The 26612-nt window shown below is 43.5% G+C and overlaps 1 protein-coding gene across 7 annotated transcripts in view; it reads right to left on the bottom strand.

Moving 5' to 3' along the window:
* Positions 1 to 26612, bottom strand: part of FLI1 (Fli-1 proto-oncogene, ETS transcription factor) — an 89076-nt gene that overhangs the window by 22375 nt on the left and 40089 nt on the right. For all 7 annotated transcript variants that reach the window (XM_068659038.1, XM_068659040.1, XM_068659043.1 and 4 more), the window contains 3 exons: positions 16201 to 16412; positions 7677 to 7831; positions 4183 to 4386 (listed from right to left, as the gene is read on the bottom strand). In XM_068659038.1, coding sequence (XP_068515139.1) covers positions 4183 to 4386; positions 7677 to 7831; positions 16201 to 16412 — 571 coding nt within the window. The remainder of the gene's footprint in view (positions 1 to 4182; positions 4387 to 7676; positions 7832 to 16200; positions 16413 to 26612) is intronic.

The following is a 26612-nucleotide window of genomic DNA, read 5'->3' on the forward strand; positions in this document are numbered from 1 at the left end:
GCTGGGCCAGTGACAGCTTAGATAAAATCAGCCCTTTCTGGAAACACTGGTAAAAAGTGCAGGGCAATTTTTTTATAATTAATATCAGACATATTATTTATGGCTCTTCTCCTTTCTTGTTTTATTTCTCCTGCATTAATTAAAAAGGAAGATGGAAAAGGAATGGAAAGCAGAAAAGGAGAGTTCCTTCTCCATAAAGCCTTCCTTTTCGCAGGCAGCTCACAGCATATCTTGCTTTCATAATCCTGAAGTCTATTTAACCTGTGTTTTTTAACCTGACCTTCTGAAGGCCGTGTTTGCTTCCCTCCACATCTCCTCGTAGAATCAGGGTTCTGCTGCATTTAGCTGTATAGCTGAGTTTGGCATTAATATATGGATCAAAACCACAAAGCAGCTTTCTGCTTCCAGTCCCAGCCACAGTCTCACTCTTTCCCCTTCAGGCGTTTTTCATTTGTACACACCCACACAACTCACCCCCATAACTAGAGAAGAAAAGGACAGGAGGCGACAGTTCAGGTTTCTTTTGATGCTCATCCTAAACATAGCATGAAAACATTCAAATCTCCCTTCCACCCCCCCAACAGGCTGACTGGGGAAGATTCACCAGGCAGACAGAAAAAGACACCAACACGGCAGCCTGGAGCCTGACAGCATAGAGAGTAGAGCAACAAAAGAAAAAAACAAGGCATGGCTTTACAACTCCAGAGAGGAAACTTGAAAAAACACTTCAAGAAATATGATTGCTTTGGGGGCAAAACCAGTATGTTGCCTGGAAAAAATAGTCAGGGGTCTCATAAATAACTGCAAAGGATAGAGTGAGTTCTGTGGGTCTGAAATTTCCTAAGGATCAGAGATGTGTCAATTCCTGGGTGCTTCAATTAGTTATAGAAACAAGAAACAACTGTCTAGTTCTGATCCAGACCTAGATTTTGTCTGAAGGCTAAAGGTGCTGTGATCTTAGTGCTTAGGTGCTTAGTCTCATCTATATTAAACAGCTTACCCAAACCAAGATTGAGCTTTTGTTGAGGTCTTGCAGATGTTACCAGTTTATTTTTTCAGTCTGGACTCAGATGTGCCAAAATAACTTACTTTATAATGGTTTTACCCTGATCTGGAGTTCAAAATGCTGAAAACAAACTCTGAAAGTTCAGCTCAGCTTTGTTGCATGGAATACAAAAATCAAAGTTTAGGATTCAGTAGTCATCACAAGTATCACTTAACACCCTGAGAGGACAAATACCTTTTAAGAAAGAGACTGGGCAGATGTAGTCTAGCCCATAGACCTCTGACTCCCCCAAATTCTCCTGTGTTTTGTTGCCATCACGCATTCTCTGCCCTCCACAGTTACGGAGCTGGATGTCTCTGAAACAAACAGTCTCACAAAGGGGAAAATTCATGAAAAAAGACCATCTCCCCATGGCACTGAGCTCAGAGGCTCGGCACTAAACATCCGCTGGAAATCAGTCTGGAAAAACAATAAGCTCCTTTCGAAGGCGTTACTCCGTGAGGGAGTTAACCAGCAATCCAGAAACCAGACTGTCATTAGGCAGCACTAGGAACAGCTGCATGGAAAGGAATGCTCTTCAGAGGCTGCCCGACCTCCACTCAGACAGGAGCTTGCTTTAATAAGGACAGCTCTTGTATGACGTCTTAGAACAGCCCAAGGGGCTGAACAGAGAGAAATCTGTAATCATAAAAGCTAGGGATGGAGTGGGATTGAATTCTCCTTTCGTATGCATCCCAGTAAAAGTGAAGTAACTAATTTGTCTGAATCCAGCAAAGTTCCTTGGGTTTTGCACTAGCTTAATAGCATGGAAATCATTGTAGGCATTCCCCTAGCAGTACATTATATTTTTATGATTATTATTCAGCATGTACTGCAGCAGCAGTTACATGTTCCAACTGTGTTAGGACTCCATTGTGCTGGCTCTTGAGAGACATCAGGCACAATCCCCGTTCCATAGTTTTGCCATCTCAACAGCCAAGACAATAAGAAGACCGAGAAAGCAGTATTACTGGCTCCATTTTAGAGAAAGTAAAAAGGAAGCACAGAAAAAAATCAGGCAAAGGTTTAATTTCAGGCATTAAATGTGGCAGGTGAATTAAGGGTCTACCATCCTGAATTTCAGTGTGTGCTCTTGCTTCAGAGATCAGTGTGACCAGACTTAATTTAGGTACGTCAGATATCTAAAGTTAGGTAAGATCAATCAGAAATTTGCTCCAAAATAAGTGGAAGGCAGCCAATAGTAAAGGCAGCGGTTCAATCCAGGTCTTCAGGCTTATGCCATGAGAACGATTCATGAGAACAATTGGATGCAATTCCTCTGATAATGTCTTTGAACATCCCAAATGGTGGGCAGCACATTGAAGATGCTGTCTGGAGCTAAATCAACAAAAGAATCCCACTCCTCTGTCAACTTTTTCAAATTCCACATCTTTCTTTAATTCAAAAAACACACAACTCCTTCTTCATCTCTTTCTGTGAATTCTCAAGCCTTATCAATGAGACAATTCAAAAGAAAGTGTCTCACTTGAGTATTTATCTTGTGGGAATTTAAAAACATTTCCGGTTACAAAGTGTCTGAGTTGCCCAGCTAAAGTCAGCAGGTTTGTTCAGAGCAACATTGGCTTCACAAAGTGCCTTAACATTTCCCATAAAAATGTATAATTCTGTATGCAAACCTTAGTTAGAAAACTATCTGTGCCTGCAATAATCTTGAAGTGTTCTGTGAACCAGAAGCTCTTTGCTGCTGAAACAGGATGAAATTTGTGAATTGTTTTGGATGGGATTTTTTTTTTTTTTTTTTTTTTTTTTTTTGTGAAGTCACAAGGGACAAAAACTTTTCAAATCCAACAATTCAGTTATTTGTTGTGAATCATTTCCTTGGCTCAGTTTCTCAAACAAAATAAAGGTGGGGCTTGCAGAGGCACCCATCTGTGATCTAACTCTTGTCCCACTGTAATCTGTAAAACTCCCACTGATTTTAGCAGGGGTAGGGAGAGACCAGTGCTGAACAGCTTTGAAGAAAACACCCTAAATAAATGCTGTCTCGCCGCTTTATTGCAGTGGCCAGATGAAGACATCTTCAGCTGCCTTTACATCACAATTTGATTTCCCAGTAGAGAAAATATGCTTTTTTCTTTCTTTCTCTGCCTTCCCACCATTCTTTATGATACCTTCCCCTGATTTTTCAGTCCTCAAATAATTATACTCCTGTAAAAACTGCCACTTAAAAAAAATTTGAAGCATGTGGGATTTAGATCCTGTTCTCAGGTCTCATCATAATGCAATTACCCTTAGCACACCTTTGTGAAGAAAGAAAATGCTTTCACCTCCATTCTATAGATGAAGAGGGGACATTCAGAAGCTATGGACATGCTCATGGTTGTACAGGAAGTCTCAAACTTCCCAGCCTCAAGAGTATATGCTAACCATGATGATTCCTGTTTGGGATGCTGCAGTAGGCTTTTATACAAGTTACTCAGAAGACTGCTCACGGCTTCTGTTTTAGGGGCTTAATACAGCAAAAAGGAATATCGGACCCATCACATAGTTTTTTTTGCGACGGAGAGTGGCAATAATGAGGTGCACAAAACTCGGGTGTTTTTGAATACTAGGTCATTCACATGATGCCTTCTTCAATGCACTTACATCTGGGGAATCACTCTTGTATTTTTTCCTATTTCCAACAGATGTGGGTCTCCAGAAATACAGAAAATCTCCAACTCTGGCGTGTTGTGTGTCCTATTGTGGAGCACTAATTACCAGAAGCCTTGGGGGAAAGTGTACAGCCCTCTAACTGCAAAGTTACGGAATAATTTGCCTGTGACCCATCAGTTAATGGTTGGCTTAATCTCCACAGCAACTGTACATATTTTTATCATATAGTCACAGATGTTTTTATTATCTGTAAGACTATCTAATCTTCTTAAGAGTTCTGCTCAGTTCTTCACCTCCCTGATATCTTGTAGCTCTGCTAACTCAATCTAAGCTATAATAAGCTTTCCGACCCGATTTTTATTCCTCTCTTCCTTGTTTGCACTCTCTGTTTGCCTTTCTCTGTTCTTTTCCCCTTATCCTTGCTACTATTTGTCTTCAACAAGAGCCCTAGAACTTCAATACTCGTATGTAACTTATCGGCATGTCACAATAGGGCTGGGATGAGTCAGGGCAACACTTACTTTCCCTGAGGTAACTGAGGTGAGACAACAGAACTTCTGTGTTGTAGAGGGAGGTGGTTCGGAGGAAGTCATCCTTGTTCATTTTGCAGAGCTCCTTGCCATCCATATTCTGGAAGAGGGTGGTGTCAATCTCCATTAATCCATACTCCTTTATGGCCCATTCCAGCCACTGGCGCACGTGTTCCTGGGTCCATAGGGTGGGATCTGGCAGAAAAGCACAAAGGGTGGTAACATTATATATGAGCCTCAAGTCTGTAGTGCTCAGTGTAGTCCAACCAAAGCACTAACCATTGTTTCTACAACCAAATGGATTTAATTTACTGATTCTAAAGCATTTTGCCAAGATGAGCAAGAATTGTGCTAGAAGAGGGCACAAGGCCCATAAACTGATCATACTGACTCCCTGGCAGGATAAGTTCACTCAACTGTTTCCTTCCTGCCTTAAACTTATACCTACTGCTTGGGACCAATCTTAATGGCATTTGACTGTGGCTGTTCTCTCTTTGATAAAAAGCTTCCAAACTCATCCCTTTTAAAGCGTATGTTTGTCACAGCTTCAGTTCTGCACTGCTATGTAATTACATCAGTGCTGTATAAGTCACACCATCCTTCGCAAGTGCATTACAAAGTCCCAACAGATGGCATTTTAGAGTCTGAGGATGGCGGTATTTATGGTCAGCAAAGGGACTCTGAAAAAAAAATATTGCTTAAACAGAACAGCTTGCCATGTATCTCTGAGTCACATTTGTTCACCCTGCTGACAAGAACACAATTCTACCTCCTCTAGCCCTGTAAAACCATCACAGCTATTGGATGGCAATGTGGATTTTATACTGTCTCATGCATCATTATCAACTGTCAGCAAAGCTCCAGCTGTGGAATCTTTATTACTGGTGATGACGTAAGAGAGAGATTGAACCCGACTGGAATTTCAGCCCCCATGGTGATGGTTTGCTGCATCAGTAGTTAAAAAAAGAAATCATCCTTCGAGTTTTGAAAAGAGCAGTAGATCAGAAAGTCATGGCAAGAACTTGTGCCATGATACTGTTTTTACAGAGTCATTTTCAGAGCATATCTACATTTTCAGATACTTCCTGTGCTTCTTCTTCCCATGTATGCCATTAGAAAAATTTCAGCCTCAAATTCATGTTGCATTGCGGCTGGGGAGGATTGCAAAGTCAAGCCTAAACTTTGGAGAAGTTTGATCTGGCTGTCAAAGCTGGTACTTTCCTCTACAACAAAGCTCAAATGCCTCCAGCCACAAGGTAGGAGAGAAAATGGATCAAAAACAAGTAGCTGTCACGCAGCTGGTAACTTGTGCTTTGGAGAGGGGCAAGAAATGCCTCTGCCGTACTTAAAGTGTAAAATAATGCCTCAGAACAGGACTGTAAGCTATGTGTACTTGGGCTGCAGCAACCCTGTGACACAAGAGGTCAGGTAGTCGCTGTACCTGGTGCAATCCTGGGCAGTTAAGTTCTAGAGTAACAGCATGAAATGGAGAAGTAAGCACAAGGAATATTGAAACTATAACTGTGACATTTCCTCACTGAATTTCTGAATTTCTAGTTAACCTAAATGATTTAAAGTTGAATTACAGACATTGAACCGACAACCCAATACATCTGCAAGTCTGCTTTGGGAAAGAAAGATAGACCTCCTTTAACTTTCAGCATCAACCAATTTAAATCCTCCTTTCTAAGCCCTGAAAAGAACTGTAAATTTTACAGTGCATTTATTCAAGGCAGATTTTTTTTTTTTTTTTTATTGGAAGACTCATTTGTCTTGAGTTTTGTAAAAACCCAACATTTAGAGGGCATCATGAATTTGTGGTCTCTTTTTAAACAAACACTTTTGACTTTCAGATTCAAGCCCATTTATCACTGCAAAAGACATTGAATGGTCTCTGAAAAACTGCCTTCTTGAAACATTGCTTAGAGTTCATTATTATTACTATTGCAAGTCTAATGTGACATTATTCTTGCCTATCTTCACCCTAATGCACTATAAATCTTTACTCTGGATTGCATTAAAATTTCCAAATGCCTTTCTTGGATGATTTGGGCTTCATATCCTGCAGCCAGAGATCTGGGATGATGCTCATTATTGTCTTCCAAAGTCTGGTAAATCACTGCTATTTCACAAGTATCTCAAGGTTTTGATTTGTAGACAGTCACAAGGGGAAAAATAAGTCCTTTTTTTCACTTTCCTTCAATGAGGAGATTTTTTTTTCTTCTCCACTGAGGGCACTAAGTGTCATTTCCCCTGTTTCAATAACGCTAAACTTAGGGCCACCCTGGGTCTTTCTAAATATGCAGAAATAGCATGGCAAAGAGTGGGATAAATGTTCCATCTTTAATATCTTTAGCATCCCTTATAATGACTAGCAGGTATCAGCTAAAACCCTTCTAGGCAACATATCTGATCCTGCCACTGGTTAAGTTAGCCAGTCTCTCTAAGCAGATCCTAACAAGGGCTTAAATGGTACTTTGAGATTTGCTGTCAATCTTTTATTGGCTTCCCTTCACTACATTCAGTTCAAGCTTTTCCTTTTCATCCTAAATGGCAAACAAATGCTTGGGAATTGTCATCTGTTCGTGGTCAAGCCACGATCAGAAAACAGCTGAATTCCACGAGTACATTTCTTTCTGCCAACAGCTCAACTGCTTGAATCTGCCACAACCCTTGACACATTGTGTGAAAAGCTGGACCCCCCCCCCCCCATGAAATCAGTGGAAGTTTTGGTATGTAAATCAGGCCAGGGCTTGACTTACAATATTTCCCTTGCTGGAAAGCTCCCAGGCTAACTTGTTTGCATGTATGGTGTTTAAAAACTTTACAGGGGAAGGACTCCCTCTCATTTCAGATTCAAACTTCACAGGTTGCCTGCCACAGCAGCTCTCATCCTTGACTATCCAAATGCATTTTATGCATCCTGCCAATTTCAGACAACTGATGTGGATATCAAATACAAACAGAGAACAGGACAGGAATGTTCTCTTGTAAGATTTTTTTGGAAGGTTAACGCAGTTTCTGCAAATACAATTTTCTAGTTTTCTACTTCCAACCAAAAAATGAAAACATAATAGTTCATTTTGAATCAACATGACATGAAAGTGCATCTGGATCCTGCAGAGAACCATGGGAGTTATAATTTGGGTGCACTTCATGTCTGTCCTTGCCTATGAACTCACTGTTTGATCATACCATGCATGTCCCAGGAAGCACTGCAGGTTCTACTCTGATACATTGCAAAAAAAAGCAAGAATGGAAAAAAAAGCAGTAATAATCCAGTTCTTCTTCTGATTTGAGGTAGATCGTATACTGAGACAAAGGAAATTCTCACTAGCCAGAAACTCTGATTTTTTCCTTACTTTTTACATGGTTTGTAAGCAAGAGAACACTTCAGAGGGTAGATAAATAAGCCTTATCTGTTCAGCTGGATAGTTAAGACAGTCCAAAGAAATATGACACAAAGAGTTTGATGGTCATGGTACCTGCTGGGACAATGACTCTCCTCTCATTGGTGGTCATGTTGGGGGGAGGCCCATTCTTCTCATCCATGTAGGTGCTGTAACTCATTGGGTTGGACTCTGTCCCTGCTCCGACGAGCTTGCTGCATTTGTTCACACTACAGTCTACAGGGGACTCCCTGAAATGTGAAAGGAAACAGATGACTAGTCATTATTATGCACCTTTCATCCTTACTGTAGCACAAAGAAATTTGGGTTACAGAAGTGGCAAGTATCCTGGAAGGGAAACGTGAAGGGAACTTCCTGTAGATGTGGGCCAGGCCATTCCTGGCCTGGCACACAAGTATCATAAGGTGTTCCATGAATCACACGTCTCATAGAAGTGATCTCTGATAGTGAAATCCGCTTGAGAAAAGAGTTGGAAGTGCAAGGAAGAACGAGTTTCAGTCAAAGGCAACAGCAGCTGTAGAATCACATGCAAAACCTCTGAAATATCAAAATTAATGAATCAGATAAAAAAACGAGTATATGTAAGTCCTTACCACCCAGGTCTTAGGTCTATCCATCACTTGCCCCCTCCCTTCACCCTGTAGTACTCAGCTACATCTTAGCAGTCTTGCAGACACAGCTTTATGCTTCTAGGAGCCCTTCTTGGACTGTTCCACTCTTGTACTGTGTTAAAAATAACTCAGCATGCTGTCTTTCTGTGGCAGGTGAGTCTAGGAATTGACAAGAAGGCCGTACTTTTCACCTCCCGATCTAAGGCATTTCTGTAGCGTGAATCAGAAACACGGTGACACAATTTCAGTAAGACAGGACACAAAGCATCCATGCCAAAGTGACCAGATAGTTGCAGGAGAACACTACGATATTAGCCCAGTATCTAAAGGGTCTTGTTTGACGCAGCTGAATGTAACTGATCTTGCCTGTTCTTATGAGCTAAACAGTCCCAGGCTTGTCTATTACTTGGATAGGAAATCTAGAAATCTTAGGTGCCTTAGGCATGAGTCAAGGACTTCAGACCACAGAAACAGTGTGTGAAAAAGTAAAACTCTGGCCCCAGTTTTACTTCTGAGGTGATGGAGTGATGAGGAGGGAACATTTAGCAACTCAGGTGGCACTGTGCGAAGACCTGGACCACGTTCAGACCCTTGGCAAGCAGGAGGCTTTCTCTGTCCTGCTCTGGGAGAATTATGAGCCTACAAACCACAGATAGGGAGTGCAGATTTTGTTTTTCTCCAGCTGCAGTAGTAACTCCTGCTTTTAGCTCTAGAGGTCACTTAAAATACCAGTCTACAGCCTGCCACATGCACAGAGAGCATCCCAACCCTGAGGAATGTACTAGGGAAGGGCAGGATTATTGCTCTCATCTTTACAAGGGAGTATTAGTGTGCAGTCTCTATGCAAAGCAAGCACAGAGCCCATATCCAGTGCAATTCAGCCCACTGCTTTAATCGCACAGCCATCCTTCTTCCCTGCCAGAAGAAAAGTGGCTTGGGAGGAAACCATTTGCTGAAGGGTAAGAACTATGACAGTGCACCAAATCCCACCCTCTGAGTTCAGCTGGCAAGACTTCCAAGTTTGGACACTAAACAAATTTGTTTCTTAATCTGAATGGCAGTGAGGGGGCGGGGGGAGAAATTACTGAAATTCAGTTATCATGGCTGGGAGATAAATGCTCCACCGAGATATTCTAAGGCAGATGGTAATTTTTTCCTCATGTCTTGCTGAGGGAATGTTGCTTGAAAATGGAAATAAGATGTATAACTTACACATGTTCAAATTTAAGGTTTTACTATTTCGCCTACTGTTTTTCCAGGCAGGGAACCAAAATCCGCCTTCAGAGAGGCAAACTGCTGAAGGTTTAATGTCCCCGTGGCAGTCAGAGGAGAGTCTGAGCAACTGCAGGGACACCAGGGTTTTCATAGGGAATGTGATCATTTCTAACTCTCTGTTGAAATTCTCTGTGTCAGGTGTTAAATGCTGCCTGTACTGGCAGAGAAAAAGCACCGGAGGAGCACAAAGGATCTTATTCTTTCCTGAGGTACAGGCTGTCCTGACAAGACTCAGCAAAGCAGTGAGAGCATCCGTGTTTCGAGGTGTCGGGCTCTGTTTGGCTCAGCATGGACCAGGGCCAGGAGGTGACCAGGAAAACAACCCCCTCATCTGAGATGTGCGGTATTTATGCTAGAATCGTTGCTTATATAATATTCATACAGAAAAACGGGATATATCCAGGCTCTCAGATAAGCACATCTTCCAAAAAACCTGTCTGTGTAGGAGTGTACACACTTTCCAATGGAATGAAGTGGCACACATGAACACAACACAGGGCTGTTGGCTGCCTTTACTCTCTGCTAAGAATCATGCACATCCACATGACCAATATAGCAAAGCAACAAAAATAACACAGACACTGCAAGATATCTCCTCAGCAGTTCTGTGATCATTTTTCACTTTGCAGATGCAGTCATCTCTCTTGGCTTGGCAGCTATGGCCCTGCTGATCCTCTGACTTGCTCTGTAGGTCTCAGAAGCCAAAACCAGATCAACAAATATCCAAGGCTGTGATCTCAAAAGAAGCTATAGGGACCGAGGTGGCCTCACCAAGCACTGATTTACCCCCGGTGTCCCCCAGGGGAAGAGAGGCCGCTCCACTAACCCTGTGGGATATGTTACATGTGCTCCACACACCTGACAGGGCTGGTCCATGTGGACATACGGATGCCTCCCTTCCTTCTGAGGAAGTTTTCAGGATGGCTGGATCCAGATCTAACCCCAGTGGAAATCTGATAATAGAGGACAGACATAACTGGGAACAGCATTACCAAAACATAACTGGGCAGGAGACTGAACTGTCCTTCTCAAGAAAAATGCTGTGAAATCTTTAACGACAGCAAGCAGGAAGATCCTTACTTTTGTGTCACTGGTAACCCAGCATTCCCTACCAAGTCCAAATTGGGCCTTTTATTGGGAAATGAGACAGCACTGAATCATCTCTGCAGCTCATGGAGGTCCATCACTGTACTGCCCCAGCCTGTTCTAAGACGAGGGATTTAAAGTGTCCCAGCAGAAGGTAGTTGTAGCTCTGGGCCATACAAAGAAGAATTCAGTATGGAAACAACTACAGTATCAAATGAGAACAGGGAGCTGTGAGCCATGAATGGCGTATTCATTGGATGTAGCTCCTTTCTTACTTCATGCATTACCCACAAGCAGACTTTGAGCTATATAAAAATTTCCTCATTATTTCAAATGGTTTGTGTGAAGGGATTTCAGATGCCAGGTTAATCCTTGACTATTCACAGAGACCCCTGCTTCAGACTTTTAAGTGGCTATACATTCTGGAGTTGCTCAGGTTTGGGGAAGAAAATGCTGTAGATCTACTAAGGTAAAGGGATATAGGCTTCTTTCACAAAATCTCTTAAGTGTATTCACTGTGGAAGTGACAGAGGCCAAGGAATATGAAGCAGTACTCATTCCCACTGTCCGTCCAAAGACTCTTCGTTCCAGCAGCTCCAGTAGCAGTCTCTGGGGATGCCAAGAGCTTGGTGTTTTCTGAAAGTTTATGCTAGACTGGCCAAAATGGACAAGCAGCTAGCCTGGCATTGACTAATAAATCCTCTGTACAGCTTCAGTTTGTGTTCCAGATACCTGGAAATAAAGCAATTACTGTCCCAGGGCCTCTGTCTAGGAATCACCTTTGGCAATCATTCGAAAAAGCAAAATAAGGGATTTCAGTGATTTCTGAACCTGACTCAGCTGTGACCACTGGGATATTTCCCTCTTCTTTCTATCCTTCTCTTCCTCCACTCCTCTCTTCCCATCTTTTACTTTTTTATTTTTATTTTTTCTCTTTAAACATGCCACTTTTTGTCTAATCCCCATTTGGTCATCTCAACTTTAACATTTAAACTTGAATTTTTGTTGTTGTTATTGTTGTTCAGGGAAGGAAGTAAGAACAGACACACTGTGATTCTGCTTCTGACTCCTCTTATGGACAAGGAATGGAGCTATCAGGGCAGAATCAAAGTTCCTTGAACCTTAGCTTTAACTCTGCCTTACATTTACTCACCCAGTGTAAAGAATGTCTGAGAAGGAGGTTGAGACTAGAAAAGTAGCCTACACTATAGGTCTGCAGAAAGAAGAGACCACTGTAAAGAGGATGGAAGAAGATATATGGTAGAATGCTAAGGCTTATTGGGGTCTAAAATGACTGTGCTTATCACTGACAGGTAAAACAGCTTGCTGCTTTGGCTGGGGACTAGAACAGCACAGTGAATCCCACTAGAGGGCTCACACGCTATTTAAAGGGCATTTTTATTCTTACAGGCATCATAGATGGTCCCTTTGTTTTGCTTTGAGAAAATCATAATGGCATAAATATTTTCTGAGGTCCCTGAACCTTAACATTATTTAAATATTCTGAAGCAAGCAATACTTCCAAGACATTTTCAAAGCACCAACTACAGCATATTAGCTAGACAAAATTCATAACTTCTTTTGGAATTGCACAGGGGTGTTCATCTGCATCCGTGCAGGCAACCAGAGCATTAGAATATTATTTTGCATTTGAAGATCATACAAATTTTGTAATGTCCTTTTAAAAATCATTCTCTGACCAAATGCAGATCTGCAGTGGCTTAGTAAATACAGTCAAAATTTGGAATGTCTGTTGTTTGGCTCCCTCTTTGCATTTGGGATCAGTGTAAAATCTATTATTAAAATCGACTGTAAGATGGGTTAAATTTTACACAGCATTTTCCTAAATAATTCTCTTTTATTCATTGGAATTTAAAATGCAATTATTTTTTTTTTTTTGAAGAAACATGTATAAATGTTTGTATTTATATTATGAAAGCAACTAAAGGCCCCAACAGCAACCCAGGCCTAGTCTGTTGGGAACTGCACAAGCACATTATAGAATATAGATCTTTCCCCTAAGGGGCTATAAACTAAATAGAAGATACAAACCCAGCAGAGCACAGAGATTTCAAGCCACACTTCCATTCCCTCAAATGATGCAAAGAGAGATCCATAGCTTTCAGTAAACCCATGGAAACCTGTTTGTGCAACAGGTCAGTGCTACACATAAAATACACCCCTTTCCCAGTGCCTAAGGGGGAGTAAGAAGCATGAGGATTTTACGTTTTCTGTGTAGGATTTTATCTGCCCCACATTTGGACACTCACCACCGCAAAACACAAATGTAGTGCTGGGTTTTTGTCTGAGCAAGCAGCTGCCTAGGAAGGCAAGAACAGATTTTGAGGCTGTATACTGCAACCAGGTATGACAGTACTTAAAACTTTCCCCAAATTTGTACCTCTGAATCTTGCAAAAATACAGAAGTCCCAGCATCCCACATGAAGCAGATTCCTGCCACTGCCTGAATACCCCATATATACAATAAGTACGCATCTATCTGGGAAATCCTTTCCAGTTTGGGAGCAAACCAGGAACCCCTGCCATTGGGTCGAAAGCTGCTCGGGGTTGCCATGTGGTTTTGCACTTGGAGGGATGGCTCTGCACAACAGGCTTGGAGATGTTTGCCAATGACCCTTTCTCCCACCCTGCTGGGGACCAAACCAGCTCATCCCACGGTGCCTCACAGCTCTCAGACCTGCTTCTGGTCACTAAGAAAAAGAAGAAAAGCTGGACACTGTCCCTTACCGTCATCCAGCTCCCTCCACTGTCAGGTTTCCTACAGCTTTATCACTCCCTAGAGTACATAAACCATTCTCTTGACAAGCAGAAAATGCTAGTGCTTCAAGTACAGGTGAAACAGAATAAAGGCTGCTCTCTCTAATGAGGCAGCTGGAACCTGGTAAGAGAGTGTGCTTGAAAAACAAGAGAGAGAAAGACAAGAAGAGAGAGAGGGAGGGCGAATAGGTTTTATTATTCAGTCCGCAGTTCAAGTTAATCTGTATTGAGATTGGTATTTGCTGCTCAGATGGTGTGTCAGTTTTGCCAGGCAGCTGATGGACAGAGGAACAAGCAACTGGCATGGTCCTACCCGAAACAATGAACTGTGATGGACGTGAGGGGAAAGGGCACATTTTTAGCCATGAGTAGGGGGAGAGGATGGATACATCAGATGAATGATCACATTTCTTGGATAGATTGGAGCTCTTGTGCTAACAAGTTATCAAAAGGCAAGGCTGGAAGCTATTTCAGTGCTTAGTTCTGACATCCAAAGCAGTCTAAGCAGTCTTTTTTTTTTTTTTTTTAACAGGTTGGGAAGTTGTTACTCCCTTTTTAGAGAGACTGAGGACACTTAGTTTCTGCCTAAGAACCTTGTAGGCTCAAGCAAATCTATAAAAAAGAATTTCCTTTTTGCCCAGAATAAACACACTTCTAGAGGGCCTTTTCTAGGGATATCAGAGCACTTACAGTTGCTAATGAATCAGTCTGTCAAAGCACTATTATTTTGCTTTTTTTTTTTCAGAACAGATGACAAAATTGTAGCACAAAGACCACAATGGAAGGACAATCCAAGACATCTGACACCTAAGTACATGTAATACACACACAATAAAAATGTTGCACAGACTTCTGGCCATACAAGCACACCCACATGCAGAATCCATACAGACCATGCACTTAAAAGATCTGAAAAGCACCAGTCTGCACTGCCTACAGTAGCTCAGCAGGTGGGACAGGACTACTTGTTTGCTAGGCCCTCCAACATTTGCTGGTGAGAGAGACAAGTAGAGTACTGTGAGGAAACACCCTCTGAGTGTTGGTCTGACACCATTGGTGTGAGCAACCGATGTGATGCTATAAAGGGCTTCCTCACATGATCAGGGGAGTGTGCTGCCTGTGCCATATGTGAGACTGATTCTGCCACCTCAGTTCTCATGACTAGTTCAACTCCCTGTAGGATGGAGAGGTCACACCTGTGTAGCACCATGCACAAACCATGGTTAAAATCCCACTCTGCACTGCCCTCCTGAAGATTTTAGAGAGAGATTAAGGAGGCTAGCCTTGGTAGCCCAAGGTAGTCCTCATGACTGTCAAAAAAACCCAGCCTGCTGGTACTTTCTAGATCCATCCCATTGCCTGTGCTATCCAGGGATGGTGCTTTTCAGGAAAAAAATAATAATAAAAAATCATTATTCTGTTTCAGCTTGGATTCTGAGCAAAAATCCCTACAGTTCTTTCAAAATCCAGATGCAACTCCAAGGTACAACTGGGGCAAGATCAAATTCAATCTAAAAATGATCATCATCAAAGACCAACTGACGCAAAGACCTTTATCTTATAGTAAAATCAGCATCTACTGTATACTTCTGAGGAAAAAAAGAGCATGCTGCTGTTTGAAGTTTTTAACACCATCATCTCACTATAGAAGTCTGAAAGTGTGAGGCTGCTTTCTGTTTCAAACTCTACACTTTGCTAGGTTCTCAGAAACCAGGAAAATAGGCTGTTAAAGAAGTCCTAAACTAACAAGAAAAACCCTTAATTGTTTAACTGTAATTAACACCGTATAAATCTTACAAATGTTTGTGACTTTGCAAATTAAACTAAAACAATGTGCTCTAAAATATAATGCTAAAAACTGAAAATGTTTTTTATTGTATGTATTTAAAACTGTCATAATTTGAAATTCTTACACCTGATGGCTCTGTCCAAGAGGATGCGATTTTTTTCCCATGCTTTTGATTGGTAGAAATGAGCTGTGATAAGAAAATGTTTTCAAGTTTTTGAAACCCTTATTGAATTGGGGAAATCATAGAATCAGAAAGGTTGGAAAAGACCTTCAAGATCATCTGGTCCAACTATCACCCTCAATGATCCATCTCACCCAGCCGTAACTACAAATGGTGTGGGGCAGGCATGGGGCAGACAATGCTTTGGCTAAAATCCATAGAGGATATATCATAACCTGTGTGGTTTTGATGGTTAACATCACTGCTCAAACCTACTCCTAAACTCTCTTGTCCACTAGCGCGACATATACCCAACCTGAAGGTACACATCTGACTTTTGTTCTGCTACACCTTATAGGCTGCCATATTGTACCTCTGTCTCCTCTTTTTCTCTTCTCTATCAAATACGTCTCCAGTTTCCTATTGTTGCTTCTGCCCTGGCAGAGCATGAATCTAGCTACAGGTGCAACAAGAACTGTCCTCCAATGAAGCTCACAAAGTAAGTGCAGCGTTCATTAGCTTCACTCTGGGATAAACACCAGCCATTGACCAACTCCATCTTTACGAGCCACTTGAACCATGGCACATTTGTGGGATACTGAACTAGGTGATGAAATGCGTAATTCACAACAGTGTTTGCAGCATGAACTCTGTCCTGGCAGTCTCACGTCCCAGTCTGTACAATGTTCATGGAGACTGGTAGAGATGCATGCTAAAGAACTGCAAGTGCAAGGTCCTGAGGCCATTAAAATAGGGGTAACAAGAAACCCTGGTTCCAGGGACAGTGGGATATGATCCTACATGAATAGCAGTGTTTGATGGTATGCAGGACGAGCAAGAATGGACGATACGCACTTGGCTTTTATTTAAAGTTCAGCGGAGGAGGAAAAGTTTCCTTACCTTGATCCATTCATGTGGTCATATTCTCTTTTAACATTGACCCGGACTGGCTGATTAATCCACTCCTGCTGAGGAGGCAAAGGGTTGATTTTGTGTGGCTGGCCATAGTCAGGGTTCCCTGAGGCTGTCATATCTGCCTTGGGGAGGTGAGTGGCAGCGCCGTATGTGGAGTCAAAGAGGGACTGGTCGTCGCTCACCACCGACAGAGCCTCCTGAGGAGAGAAAAAACAAGTGCTCAGAGTCATGACTAAACCAGTAACTCCACTCGCGTTCTCTCTTTGAGCTGGTGAGCACCTGCAAGGGCCCCACAGCTGCCCAGCTCTGTCTGAAATTGCCATCTGTCGGGATCGCAGATTGAATCAGATTCTTTGGGGTCCATCAACCCGTATGCAAAACCAGTGGGTTCTTTTGCTAGCTGCTATGTTGCTCTGGGTGGGGCAAGAGTTAAGGTTAATCTGACTTCTGCAAACAGCAAAGGTGGCTGATGGGAACCACACCGTTCTCACTGCATGCTGTAAACAGTCTCTGAGAAGCAGCTTCATCTGTGATCTTATATAGTTACCTGCCCACCTGTCTGCACTTGCTGGTCCAAAAACAACCAAAGAGATATGTGCTGTATAACATTTCTGGAGTGTCACTTGAAGGTGCATATTATTTCTATACATCTTCTTTCAAAGGGTGTTGTGTGGTATTTATATTTGAGGTTACTCATGAAGGAGAAGCAGTCAGTACAGGTCAGAGTTATGGGTGTTAGTGGTGGGATAAAAAATGCATTACTTTACACTTTTTGTTTATTTTGTGGGAGATGAAGGACCAGTGAGTTACCAAACTGGATTTCTAGAAATGCTTAAAAACAGGAAATTGTCATCCTTTTTTTTTTTTTTTTTTTTTTTTTTTTTTTTTTTTTCTGCTGAAACTCAAAATGTTGACAAAAAGTTTTGACTCTCAACTCCCTTGCATTGATGCACTTGGCTTTTCTAAATCAAGCACGCCAGGCTCATAAAGGCTTTGGCACAGCCCTGCCGTATTCAAAGTGCATCTGACAGGGTCTGCAAGTTCTTTATGGAGCTAAGCTAACCGCACATAACACAGCTGCCATTATGGCTGGCAGGCCAGAAACTGAACGAGGAACCTCCCAGACTAAAAGTACACAGTACTTTAATGTGAGTTAATGGAGCAGACCTCCGAAACAAAGACAGCAACAGACTCACCTACTCTGTGGATTGTGCATTCAGAAGACCTGTAACATGGCTGTGTGTGCAGCCGTGGGTTACCAGCGCACACACAGACACTGCCTTTGCTTTCAAAGCTGATCTGTTGCTAAACCCTTGGTGCCCAGAACTCACAGAATACAGTCCAAATTGTGAGCTTTTAAAAATAATGAATTGTTGCCCTCTCTCTTCCTCCCCCCAGCAGTCATTTCTGAGGTTAGTTTTGCACACTTTTGCCACAGTCAGGGAGGGAAACAGAAATTATGAAAAATTAGAACCGTGCAGCTGCTGGAATCCTCCAATTACATGAGAATCTAAGTGAAAATCATATTACAAGGCACATGATATCATCACCAAAAATGTCAAAAGCTAGTGTCTAGTGGCTAAATATGAGAATCCCTCTCAGCCTGAAATAAACGCACTTAGAAAGAGTCAAGTCGGTGCTCTGCATCTACAGCTATCAGCACTTTTCTATCTCAGACCTCAGATCAGATCACATAACAAAACCAAACAAGCCTGAGCAGCCTAGTGTTTAAGTGGGCCTGACTAATCTTGAATTCAGGGCAACCCTCAAATGTGTGTAAGCCCTGCTGAAGTCACAGTGTGTGCTATGAATACTTTGTAAGCAACCTCTCACACTGATGAGTGGTGATTCCTTCAGCCTTCAAATAACAAAAATGCAAAGTTTTACCACAGGCTTCCTACTGCTGCTCATTGCAAGGAGCTCACGCTGCATTCACCCTATGCAGTAGTTCTTTCCTGGTGGATATAGAAGGGCACCTTCCCTAACTGCCCATTCTCATTTTCTTTTTTAATTAGAGTAAATCAGGGAGTGAAAGATGCCCTTTGGAAGAATTTCCTTATGGTGCACTCTCTGTGGTCACAGCCTTCTGTCAGAAACTCCTTCAAGAGACTGAGAATATCCCCAGGATAGCAACTTTGCTGCACAGAAAGGTGTAAGAACACAATACCCCCTGGTGACAGCTCTTAAAACTGATCAGGCCTTCTCTTCAGAGGTAAGGATACAGCACCGATGCTTCTCCGATTTACTGAAGTCAGCATGTCAGACAGGGGTTCCTAAATGACACATCTTCTGTAAGCCTCTGCTTCCTCTCAGTACAGAGAATGCGAGGTTTCCTGTATAATGGCATGAGGTGGTAGGCAAACCCCAAACACCCAGGGTGCTGGGCTGCCGTACAGCTCCCTAGCTGCATGCCTCAGGTCAGGGCTGATCACATCGGTGAGAGGCAGGGAAACTGTGAGTAGCGCTGTGAATTCACCAAGTATGCTTTGAAAACGTTTGCTTTTGCTTTTGGAGATTTACAGTTTAAAAACATACACAAAGCTCTTTTTAAGGGAAATAATATCTGGGAAAATGCTCTTTCTGCCTACAGGCATTTTTCTTCTGAAGATAGGTTCTGACAGAAATAATAGGAAAGCTGAGATCTTTATGGCTACCTGCTGCCCCCCAAAACAAACAAACAAAACAACAACAACAAAACACCACCAAAGAGCAGCCCCAGACTAGGATCAATTACTAAGTCAGCATCCAAGTACAACTATCTCTGCAATACACTAAGCTAACAACAGGCAAGTATACGCTATGCTTGGCCATCAGAAGGAGTCTGCCTCCTCAGATAAGGATCTCCCTTCAAAGACCACTGGCTGCTGGGCCCTGCCTGCAGCAGCAACTGGAGTTAACCAGAAGAATGAGAGCCTTATGGGCAGGCAGCAGCTGCATGGAGAAACTCTGCACTTTGCTGCTCAAATGCCCAAAGACTGCAAAATGTACAGTCTTTAAAACTCTGTTGCACGCAGGAAAATAAATAAAAATGTGGTGACTGCCACCATGGCAGGCCCAAGCAGTTACTGAACCAGGAATTGTTCGAGCTAAAACCCTGAGTTAGTTCCAGCCACAGAAGCTACAGACTCAAGTCTCCGAGGGAACTGAAGACACACAGAGCTTCTGCAGATCAGGCAGCGATAGCAGCTTGTAACACCTGCCCACGATCGGGTTGTGCGTGCAAACAGCAAACCAGCATTGCTGACTGCATGGGAGGGAAGTCGAGTGGCACGGTGCCAACCCCTGCTGCAACCAGCTTCGCCGCGATGTGCACACCTACAGCGTGACAGCAACCCCAAGGGGCAGCAAGCAACACGGAGTCTGCAGCTTGCAGGGTCAGAGGGCAGGGCCCACTGAGATCCGATCCCATCCCAGCAGTGACGACTGTCTAGGACTCCCTTTGCTCTTTTGGAAGAGGACAGGGCTTGGCTGGCCCTGCAGGATTTCAGGCTACTGACCCAGATGGAGAATGCGTACAGCCTTCCTGATACTCACTACCATAGGCCCTGCTTGACAAGACTGTATTTTGGAGGACCTAACCTGGTCAGGAAGTGTTTGGCTTCAGTTCTAGCTGAGGAAGAGATCAACAGTTCACTGCATACCAGAGGGCAAATGTCTGTCCCACCAGAATCTAGAGTTACTTAGCGTTTGGCGACGGGCAACTGAGAAAACAGGGCAAGGCGTTAAAGCTGCTAACATAACCTAAGGAGGCAGGCCACAGCTCACCAGAGTTCCCCCCATGCTGTCGCCTCCTGGGCTGTGTCCTTGAGCTGGCCAGACTGAGTCTGAGACAGGGGTCTTGTGTGTATTGCTCTGGCATATATGTTACATTATATTGCCTCTGGGAATAGGCTGGCTTCAGTTTTTCCAGTTTTTAATCACATTCCTGGCATAAATGTGGCAAGTCCCGTCTACAGCAGCTCACAGCACAGGGATAGGCAAGTCCAAGTCCCCACAAAGCACGGCCCCAGCCTTCTCGAGGCAGCCCACTGGTGGACCGCCATGAGTTCGATTGCCATGGGCCCTGAAACAACTTTCCGTAGAGCTGGCACACACTTACAGATCCCCTAGGCATGAAAATGTGATACAACTATTTTTAATAACAGTTTATAGTTGTACAAAGACAATTTTGCTGTTTTTCTTTTTTTAGGCAAGCCACATAGAGCCAAGTGCCAGGTCTGAGTGCTTCAGCAAGGTGAGGTACCCCTTGATTTTGTCCCTGTGCTGCAGGAAAGGCAGTCTGCTCTCCTGGCCATGCTGCGGGGAGGGCTGACAGCTTCAGCGAAAGGTTTCACTTGAGTAAACGAATGGAGAAGGCCATTTGGGCAGTGTACTCTGCATAAACAGAAGGGGCCAGAGAAATACTCCCAGACAAGAGCCAGGCGGAAGGGTGCCAAGAAGACAAGTAAGGTGAATCACCACCATTTACCGAGGTTCCTCACTGTCACTGACACAGCCTTTGTTGCACTCATGGCTGCACTAACAACAACCTAGCCCCAGGATATCCTGACACCCTCCCTAACCTCCAGAGGTTTGCTTTGGATAAGACCCTTAAAAGTTCAGGTTTTTAACCTTATCCAGAGTTCACTGGCAAGGAAAGCTCTCTTGATGTTCCTGGCTCCCTGGTTTTGGCTCTGTGAGAAAGGTCATGAAAACAAGAGCTGGTGAGGTGACAGCAGGCAGAGTTTTCATCCCAGATATGACCCAGTGTCTACAATCACAGCTCTTTCCAGGTGTGTGTGATGCATTTACACTGAATATTGACTTTGAGCCCTTTACATTCACTTTTCTGGCCATAACCACATTTAAAAGGCATTACTAAAGATCAAAGATTCATCCTCCTCCACAATGTCTGGCTTATAAGAGAAGAAAATGCTGAGTACCTGAACCATCATGCTATGCATGGAAAGATTACTTCTACCTTTAGAGGAATTAGAGGGCTTACTTACTTTTTTATTTTTATTTTTAGCAATAATAAACCTTCACTGGTCATAGTCCTGTGGGAAAATCACTCCTGAAATATCTTTGTAAAGAGAATGTCACCAGCTCAGAGCCACCATCCGTGAGGGCCCAGATGTGCGATGCAAAGCACCAAAATAAGAGGTACTAAGAGTAACAAACCTTACACACGGCTTGAGGTTAACAGAGGATCTACTCCTTGAATAGAAATGATTTTGGCACTGCAGTTTTACAAGTCAGCACTTCTGCTGCCAATGTCTCAACAAGCAGAGAAGAGATAACATCAGACTTACAAGAAAATGAGTCAAATATAAAATTTACAAAGGAGCAGAGTCTGGGTTGATCTTGGGACAGCAAATTCAAATGGATTGGGCATTGAATTAGGAGGCAGGAAGGCAGAGTGTTATTCTCATCTCTGCCCTCGATCTCTGGCAGAACCTTTAGTGAGGTATTCCCCCGTCTGTGCCTGTTTCTCCTTCAGTCCTCTGTTGCCCTGCTCTGCTTGTGCTTGAAGCTCTACAGAGCACCGAGCCTCACCCAGTGCCGTTACTGAGACACCAAGAGGAATCTTTGGGGTAATTCAAAGCAAGGCCTGGACAGCAACCCTGCACCCTAATATATCCAGTCTTTACAGCACACCTAACCAAACCAAAAAGATATATTTTTACAGCTTTTTGTATTCCACATCCTTCCAGTGTACTTTTCTTGAGATTTGCTCATGCTATTCCACCTTCCTTACAGGATGTTATGGGATTGGTGCAGGGACTCCCGTAACTCCCCCTGGAAAATTATAATCATAAGCATTTTATTGCTAACAACCACAATCGGATCTTGTGCCCTTCGCAATCAGTTTAAGGGCTGCCTCTGCAACAGAGGATTTGTGGGTTGCAGCCAGCACCAGAGCCCCATCATCATGCTGGAATGCAAAGAGCAGGCTGAGAGTCATTGCTGCCCCAGCCTGTCACCCTAGACCTCCTGTATCTACGTACAGCATCGCACGGTGACTGACAAACCCTTCTGTTCACACTGTTTTCCAGTTGAGCTGCTGGCATTTGGGTTGTGGTAACCCAAATGCCGTAATCCCTGCCCGGAGGAGGAGACGGGGAGGAGAAGCAGTCTGGCTTTCTCTGCTGCAGCAGCAGGACTGAGGATTAGGGAGACGGCACCATCCCCTTAAGACTGTGTCAAAGTTTGTGTAGATTTGAGGCTTTCTTTTTGTATAAAGGAGGGCCACAACATTGCGTGTTGGCTTTCATTTAATTATTTTGATGATATCTCACACTCCAATAATTTTGCGCTTACTCTGCACTGGAGGCTTGCTCAAAACTACAAAGCAGGCCAGCTACCCAGACAAAGTACAGTGCAAGCTCTCTTCTGCAGCTCTGACAGTCCTTTCACTTTCCATCAGGAGTACTACATCTGAGCTTAACCTGGCAATCTTAGAGTGCAGCACCATTTCTTCACAATTCAAATAAATGGGAAACCACAACTTAGTAACTCATGCTAGGAGGAAACGAAGCAGGAGTAAGATAGGCGCAACTAGCAAAACCAGACCAAAAGCAGGGATCACATAAAACCAGCTAAAAATTGAGCTTAAATGATTTTGCAAAACTTCTTGTAGGGAAGATGTCTTTTTTTTTTTTTTTTTTCCCAATTTTTACATTCATTATTTCCGTGAAATTTCACACTGGGTAGATAGCAGAAGGTTGCTAAAATTAATGCTTTATTATTTTATCTCAAGATCCCCAAAACCTGAGAAAAGGAAAAAATAAATAAGTCATGCTTTGTACTTCACTTTTCAGAAGAGCACTAGAGCACTTGACTCCACGCACACATTTATCGGATCTGGACCAAAGCACTTTTATCTCAGTCTAAGCTTTGCATCAATCAGTCGAGAGCCCATATTGATCTGTTTCCAACAGGCTAAATACCAAGTGGGAATATCTGGGCCCCAAGTGCTCGTCCCAGCGGGTGCCTGCACCAGGGCTGGTGCTGAGGAGGCTGAGGAGAGCCAGCCTCAGCCACATGGGCAGCCTCCAGGAGATGGTTTTGTGTGGCCTGAGCACAGGGCCAGGAGAGGAAGCGAAAAAAAGAACCTGCTCAAATTACTGCTGTGGCCTCTTGACCTCTTAAGGGTAATATGGTGAAATATGAGGCCAGAAGAATGGACATGTTTGAGAGATTATCGCGTCTCCATCATATAAGCTCCTAAATCTCGGAGGCATACTGCAGCTTTTCTGCAGTGTGCTTTGCAGCATGCCACATCTCAGCCAGCCTGACTGTGTCCCTGGGCCTCTCAGGAAGGATCCCCCGACGGATTCCTACCTTCCCCTAGTGCTTCGTACCCTGCCTACGCCAATGCACGCTGGCAGTAGCAGAGGAGCTGGATGAGGTGCCTGCCCATTAGCAGACAAGGGACAAATCACAGCTTCTGGCTTCTGGTCCCAGAAAGTCTGGGAGAATTCCTGCTCAGGTCTGCCAACCCAAACACATGAGATGGTTTAGGGTGAGTACTGAGCCTTGGGGGAAAAACTTTAAGCCTGCTAAAAGTGCTGGAAGCTTTGCTGTTGGCATTGCTTGAGCCAGGTTTCATTTCTGACAGTTAATTTCACTACAAAAGGATTTGCCTCCATGAACAAATCGACATTACTGTGGAGTTAGCGCTGTCTGCCGAGGTGGGAGGACTCTCTCATCTCCCTGGGTCTTTTCCGAGCCATGTCATGTTTCCAGAACACCAGTCTGCCTTTGCCATGTATTAACACTGTCCTTGGCCAGTTTACTGGGCTTGTATCACCACTGATTTCTGTCCACATCTTTTCCACTCCAGAGCTGCCCACTAGGCTTGGCACTGCATGGCTGACTGCTTCCCAGAGCTCAGCACTCAAATCCACCTCGCGCTAGTTCACCTTCCTTTTAATTTTTTTCCTTACCCTTGTAAAATAATTGACTTGCACTGAGCAGATGCGTTTGTAAACAGAGACACATGGATATAACTGTGAACATACACACTTCAGTAAATATTATTGTAGCATTTTTATGGTCTTCTCTGCTGAAGACACATGGAGGGAAAACTGCAAGATGGTTTTGGAGTCTGGCTGCCTGACAAACCAAAACTATCCCGAGGAATAAATGCAGTCTACTGCTCTGCAGAAATTCTGTGCTGACCTCAGCTTTGTCCCAGAGCACCCACTGCCTGACTCCTTTCCTTGATGTAGTGCCAGAGGCTGGTTTTTAGTGGCAAAATTTTGATCAGGAGCTTGCAGGCTGACCAAGCACTTTGTTTCAGAAAACTCGGGCTTGCTTTAAACTGCATTTGCCTGCTGCAGTTGTGCCAGCATTTCTGTACGGGGAGAGTTTTTTGGTGTTATTTTTACTCATACCAGAAACTGAGCCTATATAACAATCCTGCTGGTTTTGTTTTCCACATGGAAAGAGCAATTGAATCTTTTCAATGTAAATGATTCTTCCTAGAAAGGAAAATGACAACATGAGAAGAATTATTTGGGACTTTGTCATGAGGGAGGGTATCTCACATGTCTCCCCTTCGACAGGCTGCCTTGGAAAACAACATTGAGTGGACTCTAAAGCATGAAGGAATAGGTGCAAACCCCAAAATGAAATCCTTTCAGCTTGGTTCCTACTGCCAAAACACTGGAGACTGTAAAAAGAGTGTTCTCCCAGGAATGCAAGGTCTGGGAAGTGGCACCTTAGAAAGGCACAAATATTCCAGGTTCCTCTGAGCTCTGACTCACTGCTACACCAATGTCCATTCATTATTTTTTATTTCACTTTGATACCATTGTCCCAGTTACATTCACAAACACCGCAATCGTATCCTGTTTTGTTCTCTGACACCATTCCCTTCACAATCGCAGGAAGCCCATCAGGAAACATTCATCGGGTGCTGTTATGTTTCCATCCGCAGAGAACAAAACATGCACTTTCAGCCCAAGATGACTTATTCCAGACTAAGGAAAAACAACAGCATGAAAGAATCAAAGCAGAGTCTCCAGGAGAGAGCGCAGTATATGCTTTTCTCCTGAAATACAGGTAGGAATCCTAAGCAAAGTTGATTGCCTCTTACTCAGGGAATACTTGATAATGGAAAGGCTCAGCCAAAGGGAAATAAAAGGCATAATCCATCAGTGACATCTTACTATATATTACAAGGTCTGGACACTATATCATAGCGAGCAAATATCAGACCAATGCAGTCCTGCAGCTGAATCCTGAACCAGATGTGGCTTGAGATTTCAAGCGCTCAGACTCGAGCCTACTTGCAGTCTGGGCTTGGCCTCACTCCCTGAGCTACGTTTGGATTAAATCTGTACTCCAGGTCTCAGTGCTTATGATACTCAAAGCGTAAACTCAGTGTTTTAGCCCAGATCTGGTTACTTAGGCGTGTTCTCAAGTGTGCATCACATGAAGCATGGAGATAAGAGGAAATGGGGAGGTGGTTCAGGACTCACAGGAACCTGCTTCTTCCCCAAGTCCAGCTCACGCTCTGCACAGCTTGTTGTTGAGACTCAGCGTATGCACACACTCGATAGAGTGATGCGAAACTCTTACCTGCTTCCTTCCCCAAAATGCCATTTACTGGGATGAAAATGTTCCAGGGTTGAGATTTTCAAAAGATCCTGAAGCTACACAAATTGTGCTCATATTTAACAGGAGTTGGATGCCACAATGCCCAGCAACAATGCCCAGACCAGGTTTTCCATTTCCTTCGCCCACTGACCCTGGCTGCAAATACAGGTGCCACCACTGGCCAGCTGAGAGCTGAATAAAGCCATGCATTGATGCCTTGTGCAGAATACCCAGCCTCTGCTGGCTCCTTATCCAGTTCCCAACTGGTCTCCACTTGGCAGTGGAACTGACGGCTGCCACCCTGCTGGGATGGCATGGATCTGTGTTTTTCTTGTGCACTGAGCCCAGCCCCTGTGGCTCCAGTGACGAGATTGTTTCTGCATACGCCTATAGGAAAAGCAGAGATTTTGTGAACAAGCCTGCTTGTGGCATTCCAAGGAAAACAGCTCGGCAGGATTACACTGAGATATTTTCTTTGTCAATCTCAATCAAGATATTTGAACAGGAAAACCCAGTTTACACCGCTGGAAGTTCCCAGGGGCTTTTCATTTTGTTACAAAGAAATATTGATGTTCTAATCTTAGTGCAAGAGAAAGGTCCTGGGAGGACTCAAGGATAGCCAGCACTCTCACCTCTTGGACAAAAAGTTGTGGGTCCAAATCCCGTTCTGGTACCTGGGCTGAAACCCAAAGCTAACACTACAATACAAAAAGGACTTGACAAGGTGATATTCTTCCTAGCAATACCAAACATCACAGAGAAAAGAGTGTCCTACCCCCACTCATGTTTCAGGAAACTGCAATAGTGAAATA

This window comes from Anas acuta, chromosome 23 (assembly GCF_963932015.1).
Source record: "Anas acuta chromosome 23, bAnaAcu1.1, whole genome shotgun sequence".
NCBI classification, from domain to species: Eukaryota; Metazoa; Chordata; class Aves; order Anseriformes; family Anatidae; genus Anas; species Anas acuta.